At 35.2% G+C, this 12,374-nt stretch overlaps 1 protein-coding gene across 1 annotated transcript in view; it reads left to right on the plus strand.

Annotated features, from left to right (window-relative positions):
* LOC136879348 (uncharacterized) overlaps positions 1–12,374 on the plus strand; it is a 115,379-nt gene that overhangs the window by 29,695 nt on the left and 73,310 nt on the right. Inside the window, exon 5 of the mRNA XM_067153163.2 lies at positions 7,411–7,631. Within this exon, the coding sequence (XP_067009264.2) occupies positions 7,411–7,631 (221 nt within the window). The remainder of the gene's footprint in view (positions 1–7,410; positions 7,632–12,374) is intronic.

Here is a 12,374-nt window from a genome sequence, read left to right on the forward strand (position 1 = left end):
AACAGTCATTCCCCTGCGTTTTTCCTAATTTCTTATAATTATCTTCACAATTTTCCTTGTCGATATGGACCAAAGACCACGCAGTTTTACATCTTAAGACAAACTTGATAAAAACCATCAACAGTTAACACGATTGAACAATATTTCCATGTTAGCAATGCTTGGCATTGATATGGACTAAGCAACAAAAGTCTAAATTCATGAATTCTATTATCATAGTCACTATGGTAAAACTCTATAAGACATAAATGATTGGAAATTGTATTTAAAAATTACATTTTAGGCATCTTCCCCTAAACTACCACTTCATGTAGCGTGAATACAATTATTTATAGCCTAGATTCTAATGCCTCATTCCACAACGTAATATACCGATTTTCATTAAATTCTGTTCAGCCGTCTTCTTGTGATGCATGTACATATATATGTACAGACAGAAGACAGATGGATGATGGAAAATTAAAAAGTGCATTTCCTTATTACTGTGGATATGACCAATAGAGAAATACAATTCTTTTTAAATTCTGATCAATGTACAGACAAAAATCTTATTTATATATTTCGATGGAGAGAGCTCACTCTTATCAGTTATATTTCCATAGCACCTAACAACCTAGAACATGGTGGCAAACAACAATCATGGGAATAGCATAAGCCAGAATACAGAAACTAAGGATTTTTAATAAAAAGTCTTCAAATCAATGAATTGTTCACATATGCTTAAAATCTTCTCTCTGCTTTTAAGGAAATGCAGTCACCTTTATTATTTTCATTTATTTTCTTGTTTTATCCTTAACTAGCAAGATACCCGTGCTTCGCTACGGTATTATACTGAAATTTATAATTGAATGCTTATTGTTTTAAATATATAATCCGCCGAAATTCGCGATCTGACTCGTTTTCGGCGAGAATCCACCAAAATTCCCGATCTGACTCGTTTTCTATTAGATTTCGGCATGTTTCCTCCCAGTTTTCAATCTTCCTTTCCAGCAATCGATTTCGTACTTCCCGGGCTAGGCTCAGGTATTCCTCCCGGTCAGTTGGGTCCCTAAATCTTTGCCATATTTTCCTATAATCATTTTTAATATGGATAAAATCCTTCAGGAGAACCGGCGTGGTGTCATATTGGTGCCTTGGCGGCACTAAACCCGCGGCCGGACTGCATTCTTAGTCATTACCAGTCCAGGAGCCGTTTCCAGTGCAGTCCGCACAACAGACGACGGTCCGGAACATTATTATTATTATTATTATTATTATTATTATTATTATTATTATGTGTTGCTGTAATGGCTGATGACAGGGAAAACCGGAGTATCCGGAGAAAAACCTGTCCCGCCTCCGTTTTGTCCAGCACGAATGACACATGTAGTGACCGGGATTTGAACCACGGAACCCAGCTGTGAGAGGCCGGCGCGCTGCCGCCTGAGCAACGGAGGATCCTTATAAGTACATTAAGAACAGTAAAATCAATAGGTTTCACCTCCTTCTACACCCCACCACCGTTAAGTTTATTTACCGCCACTCACTCCCCTCCCAAAAAAAAAAATAATAATTAAAAGAAGGCTTGTTTCTTTATGTTTAAAGGAGATTCCAAACACCAATGTTCACGTCTATTACCTTCGGTTTTGAGATATAAGTATCCCCATAAAATTTTTTTTTTTTTCACTTCATTTCACACTACTCCCCCCCCCCCCCCACTAAGTGAATATTCCCGCAAAAAATACGTGTTTCTTTAATAGTAAAGGATCTTCTAAATACCAATTATCACGACTCTAACTTCTTCAGTTTTTGATTTATGTGTCCTCATGAAAGGAATTCAACTCCTTTACACTCCCGCCCTCCAAGATGGTTTCCTCCCAAAAACGCGTTTTTCTTTGTTTTTAAAGGAGATCCAAATACGAATTTTCACGTCTGTAACAGCTTTAGTTTGTATTAGATGTATGTATTCTCATACAATTAAGTCAATTAAATTTTCAATTATTTCACACACACACACACACACACACACACACACACACACACACACACACCCTCATTGGATTTTCCGAGAATACGTGTTTCTTTACTTTTAAAGCAGATTGCAAATATCAAATTTCACGTCTGTAATTCCTTCATTTTTGAGATATCAGTAGCGTAATTAAAAGAATTCAACACCATTTTCAGTCACATTTACCCCCCCCCCCTCCACCCAAGTGGCATTTCCGAAAACTAAAAATACACGTTTCTTTATGTTTAATAGAGATAAAAATACCATTTTTCTATTCTGTAACATGCTAAGTTTTTTTTAGATATACTGTAAAAATTCTCATTTTAAAATTTCTCCCCTTTTGAGTTCCCCTTAAGTGGAGTTTCCAAAAACAAATCACCTATGTTTCTTTACATTTACAGGAGATTCCAAACACCCACTTTTTACGTCTGTAACATTTTACGTTTCCAAGATATTGTGTAGATATAGTCTTCCAAAAAATTCACCCCAATTTGTCACTCCTGTTTAGCCGCCATTAATTGGATTTTCCAAAAACTAAAAAAATACGTGTTTCTTTATTTATAAAGGAGATCCCATATACAAATTTTCATTTCTGTAATATCGTTCGTTTCTGAGATATATGTATCCTCATTAAAGTCATTCAACCCATTTTTCACCCTTTTTCACCTATTGCGATTTACAGCAAACAAAAAAAATACGTGTTCCTTTATTTTTAGAGGAGATTCTAACTACCAATTTTTACATCTGTAAATTTTAAAGTTCTAAGATGTAGACACACTCATTTTAAAAAATTCACCCCCCCCCCTTTTCATCCTCCAATATTTGGAATTTTCAAAAACGAAAAAATACGTGTTTCTTTACTTTTAAAGTAGATCCCAAATACCAATATTCAGGTCTGTAATATCTTCAGGTTCTGAAATATAAGTAGCCTCATTTAAGACATTCAACCCATTATTCACCCTTTTACAACCTTCCTATTGCGATTTTCCGAAAACAAAAGAATACGTGTTTCTTTATTTTTGAAAGAGATTCTAAATACCAATTTTTACATCTATAAACTTTAAAAGTTTTGAGATATAGATACACTCATTTAAAAAATCACCCCCCTTTTCATCCCCCCCATTAATTGGATTTTCCAAAAACAAAAAATACGTGTTTCCTTATTTTAAAGGAGATCCCAAACACCAATTTTCAGATCTGTAATATATTCAGGTTCTGAAATATAAGTAGACTCATGAAAGGCGTAGGACAAATTTTTCAGACTTTTCCACCCTTCCTATTAGGATTTTCCGAAAACAAAATATACATGTTTCTTTATTTTTAAAGGAGATTCTAAATACTAATTTTCACATCTATAACCGTTAAAAGTTTTGAGATATAGATACTCATTTTAAAATATTACCCCCTTTTCACCCCCTCTTAATTGGATTTTCCAGAAACAAAAAATACGTGTTTCTCTATTTTTAAAGGAGATCCCAAACACCAATTTTCAGGTCTGTAATATCTTCAGTTTCTGAGATATAAGTAGCCTCATTAAAGGCATTTAACCCTTTTTCACCCCTTTTCACTCCTCCTATTGCGATTTTCCGAAAACGAAAAAATACGTGTTTCTTTATTTTTAATGAAGATTCTAAATGCCAATTTTTACATCTGCAAACTTTACAAGTTTGGAGATATAGATTCACTCATTTTAAAAATTCACCCCCTTTTCACCCTCCCATTTATTGGATTTTCCAAAAACAAAAAAATACGTGTTTCTTTATTTTTAAAAGAGATCAAAAGTACCAATTTTCAGGTCTGTAATATATTCAGTTTCTGAGATATAAGTACCGGTATCCTGATTAAAGGCATTCAACCCATTTTTCCCCATTTTTCACCCTTTTCACCCCTCCTATTGGAATTTTCTGAAAACAAAAAAAATACGTGTTTCCTTATTTTTAAAGAAGATTCTAAATACCAATTTTTACATCTGTAAACCTTTAAAGTTTTGAGATGTAGATACACTCATTTTAAAATTTCACCCCCCTTTTCACCCCCTTAGAGAAGGAATATCCAAAAATCCTCTCTTAGCGAGCACCTACATCTTAATATGAATATATCCCCAAAATTTCATTTCTTTATGTCCAGTAGTTTTGGCTCGGCGATGATGAATCAGTCAGTCAGTCAGGACAAGTTATTTTATATATATATAGATAGACTAGCAAGATACCCGTGCTTCGCTACGGTATTATACTGAAATTTATAATTGAATGCTTATTGTTTTAGATATATAATCCACCGAAATTCGCGATCTGACTCGTTTTCTGCGAGAATCCACCAAAATTCCCGATCTGACTCGTTTTCTATTAGATTCCGGCACGTTTCCTCCCATTTTTCAATCTTCCTTTCCAGCAATCGATTTCGTACTTCCCGGGCTAGGCTCAGGTATTCCTCCCGGTCAGTTGGGTCCGTAAATCTTTGCCATCTTTTCCTATAATCATCTTAATATGTATAAAATCCTTCAGGAGATCCGGCGTGGTGTCATATTGGATGCTTTGGCGGCACTGAACCCGCGGCCGGACTGCATTCTTAGTCATTACCCGTCCAGGAGCCGTTTCCAGCACGGTCCGCACATTTGACGACGGTCCGGAACATTATTATTGTTATTATTATTATTATTAGTAATATTATGTGTTGCTGGAATGGCTGATGACAGGGAAAACTGGAGTATCCGGAGAAAAACCTGTCCCGCCTCCGTTTTTTCCAGCACGAATATCACATGGAGTGACCGGGATTTGAACCACGGAACCCAGCTGTGAGAGGCCGGCGCGCTGCCGCCTGAGCAACGGAGGATACTTATAAGTACATTAAGAACAGTAAAATCAATTGGACTCACCTCCTTCTACACCCCACCGCCGTTAAGTTTATTTACCGCTACCCCTGCCTCCCCCCGCAAAAAATTAAAAGAAGGCTTGTTTCTTTATGTTTAAAGGAGATTCCAAACACCAATGTTCACGTCTATTGTCTTCAGTTTTGAGATATAAGTATCCCCATAAAAATAATTTACTTTTTTCACTTCATTTCACACTACTCTCCCGCCCCCCCCCCCCCCTAAGTGAATTTTCCCGCAAAAAATACTTGTTTCTTTAATAGTAAAAGATCTTCTAAATATCAATTATCACGACTCTAACTTCTTCAGTTTTTGATTTATGTGTCCCCATGAAAGGAATTCAACTCCTTTACACTCCCACCCTCCAAGATGGTTTCCCCACCAAAACGCGTTTTTCTTTGTTTTTAAAGGAGATCTAAATACGAATTTTTACGTCTGTAACAACTTTAGTTTTTATTAGATGTATGCATTCTCATACAATTAAGTCAATTAAATTTTTAATTCTTTCACCCCTCCCCCCTTCATTGGATTTTCCGAGAATACGTCTTTCTTTACTTTTAAAGCAGATTGCAAATATCAAATTTCACGACTGTAACATCTTCATTTTTGAGATATCAGTAGCCTAATTAAAAGAATTCATCACCATTTTCAGTCACTTTTACCCACCCCCCACCACCCAAGTGGTATTTCCGAAAACTAAAAATATACGATTCGTTATGTTTAATAGAGATAAAAAATACCATTTTTCACTTCTGTAACATGTTAAGTTTTTTTTAGATATACTGTAAAAATTCTCATTTTAAAATTTCACCCCTTTTGAGTTCCCCTTAAGTGGAGTTTCAAAAAACAAATCACCTATGTTTCTTTATATTTACAGGAGATTCCAAACACCCACTTTTTACGTCTGTAACATGTTACGTTTCCAAGATATTCTGTAGATATAGCCTTCCAAAAAATTCACCCCAATTTGTCACTCCTGTTTAACCGCCATTAATTGGATTTTCCAAAAACTAAAAAATACGTGTTTCTTTATTTTTAAAGGAGTTCCCATATACAAATTTTCAGTTCTGTAATATCTTCAGGTTCTGAAATATAAGTATCCTCATTAAAGGCATTCAACCCATTTTTCACCCTTTTACACCCCTCCTATTGGGATTTACAGGAAAAAAAATACGTGTTCCTTTATTTTTAGAGGAGATTCTAACTACCAATTTTTACATCTGTAAATTTTAAAGTTTTAAGATGTAGACACACTCATTTTAAAAAATTCAAACCCCCCCCTTTTCACCCCCCAATATTTGAATTTTTCAAAAACGAAAAAATACGTGTGTTTCTTTATTTGTAAAGTAGATCCCAAATACCAATTTTCAGGTCTGTAATATCTTCAGGTTCTGAAATATAAGTAGCCTCATTAAAGGCATTCAACCCATTATTCACCCTTTTACACCCTTCCTATTGGGATTTTCCGAAAACAAAAGAATACGTGTTTCTTTATTTTTAAAGGAGATTCTAAATACCAATCTTTATATCCACACACTTTAAAAGTTTTGAGATATAGATACACTCATTTTAAAAAGTCACCCACTCTTAACCCCTCCCCCCCCGCAGTAATTGGATTTTCCAAAAACAAAAAATACGTGTTTCTTTATTTTCAAAAGAGATCCCAAACACCAATTTTCAGGTCTGTAATATCTTCAGGTTCTGAGATATAAGTAGCCTCATTAAAGGCATTCAACCCCTTTTTCACCCCTTTTCACGATTCCTATTGCGATTTTCCGAAAACAAAAAAATGCGTGTTTATTTTTAATGAAGATTCTAAATACCAATTTTTACATCTGCAAACTTTAAAAGTTTGGAGATATAGATTCACTCATTTTTAAATTTCACACCCTTTTCACCCTCCCATTAATTGGATTTTCCAAAAACAAAAAAATACATGTTTCTTTATTTTTAAAAGAGACCAAAAGTACCAATTTTCAGGTCTGTAATATCTTCAGTTTCTGAGATATAAGCTCCGGTATTCTGATTAGGCATTCAACCCCTTTTTCACCCTTTTTCACCCCTCCTATTGGGATTGTCTGAAAACAAAAAAATACGTGTTTCCTTATTTTTAAAGAAGATTCTAAATACCAATTTTCACATCTGTAAACTTTTAAAGTTTTGAGATATAAACACACTCATTTTAAAATTTCACCCCCCTTTTCACCCCCTTAGCGACGGGATATCCAAAAATCCTCTCTTAGCGAGCACCTACATCTTAATATGAATATATCCCCAAAATTTCATTTCTTTATGTCCAGTAGTTTTGGCTCGGCGATGATGAATCAGTCAGTCAGTCAGTCAGTCAGTCAGGACAAGCTACTTTATATATATAGATATTGTTTACTATTGTCACTCAATTCCTGGTGAACTTGTTCAACACAGATAACAATGAAATAAACATATTTACTGTGTGCTCTAGTAAAGCCATGAATTAGATGATTTGTAACAAATAACTGAGAATCTACTGTTACTCACAAGTAGAGATATTTTTATGATATTTATTTTTTGTTAGGTTTGCAAAAACTAGATGGCATTGTAGGGAGCTTTGTTGTTCGTCAGCCTCGAATTGTGGACCCTGTCAGCCAACTCTACGACCGTGATGTCACCTCTCACGTACTGGTTATCACAGACTGGTGGCATCAAGATTCCAATGATAGGTTTCCAGGCCATCGGAGGAGGGACCCGGGACAAAACCCAGATGCCTACCTAATCAATGGTCTAGGACAGATTACGGTAATAAAGTTGTTTATAATATGTTAAATACTACTCCATCAATTTCCCATAAGTACATTTAAAATGTGTTACCTAACTACATTGGGTGATTCAAAAGGTTGCGGTCGAAGTACAACAAATTTCCGACAGGAATGTTTAGTCTAGGATAAAACCCTGCATCAAGGCAAGCCTAGGAATGCCAGGTACAACATAATGGACAATTGTGGAAGTAAGGAGAGATTAAAAGAACATACGAGGAAAGTGAATTTAACAAACAGTCAGCTAAGGATAACATCATTGCAAACATAATTAGCTGTGATATGAATTTTCATGAAAAAATGGAAGAGTATGTATGAGTAGCATAAGGCAGAAACACAATCCAGGAAGGACATTCCAGGAATCATTAATGAACTAAAGAAGAGTATGTGTGAGGATTTACAGAAGGCAGAAGTATTTAGTCAATAGTTTGTAAAGATAGTTGGAGATAAGGATAATTTCCAGGTCAAGGAGGTGACTAATTCTAACTAAGTACTGAAATTTACCTATTATTATTATTATTAATGACTTTATTAGCCACATTGGACCACTTGAGTCTCCTATGTACACTTTTTCTTTGAAGGTTGTACTGTTTGATTCTTCTTATCTGCCCAACACTTCTTCATTCATTCAGTTCGCAGTGTTCTTAATTTGTCTAAAATCTTGACAGGCATGCTATGAATCATTTCAGTTGAAAACTTGTGATTCTTATGAAGGGTGGTAATTTTATTATTTTTCTCTGCATCTGTAATTTTGAGTCCAACTGTTTTGAGATGCTCTTGAATTTCTTTGATCCACTGTCCTCCTGTCTTCTTTGCCAGATTTCTCATCATTAGTTGTCATAACATTCTGTTTTCTGGTAATTGTAAGATGTGAAAGAAATAAGAGATTCTTCTTCATCATGCTGGTAACTGGGTCAATCTCTGGATAGACAATTTCATTGGGGAGTATTCTCCAGACTCCTTCAACCTGGTACTTTTTATTTATACAAGTTCTGATAATTCTTCTTTCAGTTTTGAGGAGCTGATGAGTTGTTCTTTCATTTTTAATTTGGACCAAGGTTTCGCAAGTGTAAGTGGCTTTGGGCAAAGTTACAGATTTGTAGTGTTGGATTTTAGTGTCTATTGACAAGCATTTTTTGTTATAAGTTGACCAGGTTAGAAATTGTGCTTTTTTCATTTTGTTGGTTCTATTTATCCATGTTGCTTTCTTGCTTAAGTTGTGCATAATGATTTCTCCAAGGTATTTCAATTGTATAACTAAGTTAAGTTTTTCGATCATTTTGATGACTTCATTTATGTCAAGCGGTTTCATTAGCATGATCTCAGTTTTCTCAAAGGATATTTGTAATCTTATTTTTAATGCAATTTTCTGGAGACTGGTGATCTGAGCACTGACTTCTTCCATGTCAAGGGCTAAGAGAGCTAAATCATCTGCAAACCCTAGACAGTTTGTCCTTATTGAGGGTTTTGCTCCAATTTTGATTTTAGGTGGCTTTGCTTTTTGCCAAATTTTCACGATGTAATCTAGAACCAAATTGAAAAGCAGTGGGGATAATCCGTCACCTTATCTGAGGCGTGTACTTTTGAAATTGTGTTGGTTAAAGCTCAATAATTTTTGTTTATTTAGGATGAAGGCATATGATCTGAAGATTTTTTAAAAGAGTAGGTCCGCATATACTATCATAAGCCTTTCTGAAATCTATGAATGAAATAAACAGCTGTTTATTTCTGTATTTATAATATTCCATTATTAGTTTCAGGCTGAGAATTTGGTCTGGGCAACTTCTGTATGGGCGAAATCCTCCTTGGTATTCTCCTAGTTGAGGTTCCAGAATGTTTTTTATCTATTGTAAATTATGCAGGAGAAAATTTTGTAAGGGCAGTCCAAAAGGGTTATTCCTCTGTAATTGTTTTCCACTATTTTGAATATGTTTGTAAGTTTGACTTAGAGGCAAAGCACTCTCAGTTTTAATTATGTTGAGGGAGTGAAAGCAATTGGATAGCCAATATTTGTAGGGAGATGGTGTCAGAAGGAGAAGAAGAAGAAGCACAAGAAGAAGAAGAAAAAGAAGAAGAAGAAGGTACAATTGCACATAAGTTGGTAAACTGTCAGCCTTTACCTCTCTGTCGAAATTTGCTCAGAGAGCATAAAACCTTACCATTTTGTAGCTTTCTTTTCTTTTCTTTTCTTTTCTTTCCTTTTCTTTTCTTTTCTTTTTTTTCAACCATGAGGTAGAGAAATATTTTTGTGGAGTTTTGTACAATCAGAACTCTTTCTATCTTTCCTAGCCATAACTAGTGATATGCTCAGCAGCAGATTTATAACATGCCTTCAATGATACGGCATGACCTGGAATGGAACCAGGAATATCTCCTTTCCCATACCATGTTTTATCTATTGAGCTTGAATCAGGGACCTCTTTCTTACATTGCCATGCTTTAGCTTTGCTTTGATTCCAAATCAAGCCCTGGCATTTTGACTCTGTAGCAGACATCTGTAAGGAGTGTACATAATTTGCTCTACACTACACAATCTAAAATCTGGAAACAACAATACAAATTTAATATGGTAGCGTAAATTCAATATTTATCAATCAAAGTATTATACAAAGTGCACACAAAGTCTGTATCCTTTGCCAGATGTTAAATGTGAAATCCAACATTGATGAAAATATATTTACATAATTTGCTTACAGTGGTATTGTGATATATAATCATTCCACTCATTAGATTAACGGCAGTTTATACTTTGGTTTTTGATTGTTACTCGCTACTGTGCCACCAATAATGTATAACTTAATTGACTGCTTGTTGTTTAGGATCACAAGGACTTCTCATGCAGTTAGTTCAATGTTGCAATGTCTATATAAGTACTAGTGGACCCGTGCGCTGCTCCACAACATTCCTTATAAATAGGTCAGATAATTCATCTTGATATGCCTGTCGTAGTCATATTGTTTTTCCTGCCCATTTCAATAATTTTATGAACACTTAATACCGATAATATATTTTATGGATTTTCCAAAAATAAAAAATGTGTTTATTTTTAAAGATTCCAAAAACCAATTTTAACGTCTGTAACATCTTCAGTTGTACAATCCCGCCCGTATGTGTGTCTTACCCTACAGTTTTCTTTCCCAAACAGTAAGTCATAATATGTTTACCATACCGATTGGGAACGAACTTTGACTCAAACGGCATTCAGAGTGTCACAGTTCATCTCAGCTACCCCAAAGACTATGAATTTGTCACTAATATTGTCATTTTTGGATTTTTAAGTTTCACCCCCTTCCTTTAGGGGTGCTAGGGTTTTCTTGCCCCTACAGTAATTTTTCCAAATAAAAGCAGAAATAAGTTTTACGGAACACATCATAATCTTCACATACTGTTGGGTAGGCAACCCACTGATTGGACTTGTCTTGCGGTTTGCTTATCTTCCCCTATTTTATTTTTCACCCCTTTGTGCCAAACTACCAATCAGATTTCATTCAAACCACTTCATAATCCCTCTCAGATGTAATAAGAACAAACTGTGAAAATTTCAGCGAAATCGGTCCAGTAGTTTTTGAGTCTATTAGCTTCAAACATACCAACATCCAATTTTACATATATAGATTCAAGTGTCATTTCTTCAAGAAACATAGTTATCCTACATAAATGTATTGAATCCTTATTATATACACTGCAAGAAAGTTTGGAATATCAAGGATGCAGTATGTTAACTTTTACAAACTTAAATAAACTAATGCAAATAAACAGTAATAATAAAAAGGTTACAATATGTGCTTTTTTTTTTTTTTTCATTGAAGGTTATTCCTTGCCTCTTCTGGCATTGTTCAGGTCTTGACATGCTATAGCATCTTGCAATCAGTTGCATTGATGTCATATTGAGGAAGAAGGTTCCATTCCATATATATCTCAATATACACAAAGGAGGTGGCAAATAGAGTGCAAAAGAGCTCTCACTTTTACCAGCAAGTATGAATTCTCCTCTGGGATCCCATAGTACCAACAAAATCAAAGCTGGTGATGTTCAATCAGTATTTCATACCAATCTTAACCTATGGTATCAAAACTTACACCCTCCCTAAGAAAGACTCATCAAGGTTGCAGGCATCTGAGATGAAGTTCCTGAGGTCCACAATTCAAAAGACAAAACTCGAGAAGTTAAGGAATCACATCATTAGGAAGGAAGTTGGGATTGAGACATCATTGTTAGATTGGGTCAGCATGTCCAGATTGAAGTAGTTTGGTCATGTAATGAGGATAGAACCAACAAGGACAGCTTATATTAACTTGAAGAGGCATGTGGCAGGAAAACAGATGGTGGGAAGACCAAGAACCTATTGGATGGACATCGTAAAGATGGACATTGTAGAACGGGGAAAGACACTGAACATAGGTTAGTCTTCTAATTTGTGTATGACCTCGTATTATTTGTATATTATTATTAAGAACAGAACGTATCTCAAAAGACAGAGTGGAAGAGGCTCTCAAACAGTACCCAGGAAACTGAAAAATGATGATGATGATTCATCTCTAAAGAGATGTACAAACGTTTGAAGAATTTCATCAGTATCCTGTTGGACATTTAACATCCCTGAAATTAGTATCAAAGGTATATGATGGACATGTATAATCCCAATCCAAAACATTACACCACCACCTCCAGGTACATGCACCTCTTGAGCATGCTGGTACTTTCCACCCCACATTTTATATCTCT

The sequence above is a fragment of the Anabrus simplex genome, chromosome 8 (genome assembly GCF_040414725.1).
Source record: "Anabrus simplex isolate iqAnaSimp1 chromosome 8, ASM4041472v1, whole genome shotgun sequence".
NCBI lineage: Eukaryota > Metazoa > Arthropoda > Insecta > Orthoptera > Tettigoniidae > Anabrus > Anabrus simplex.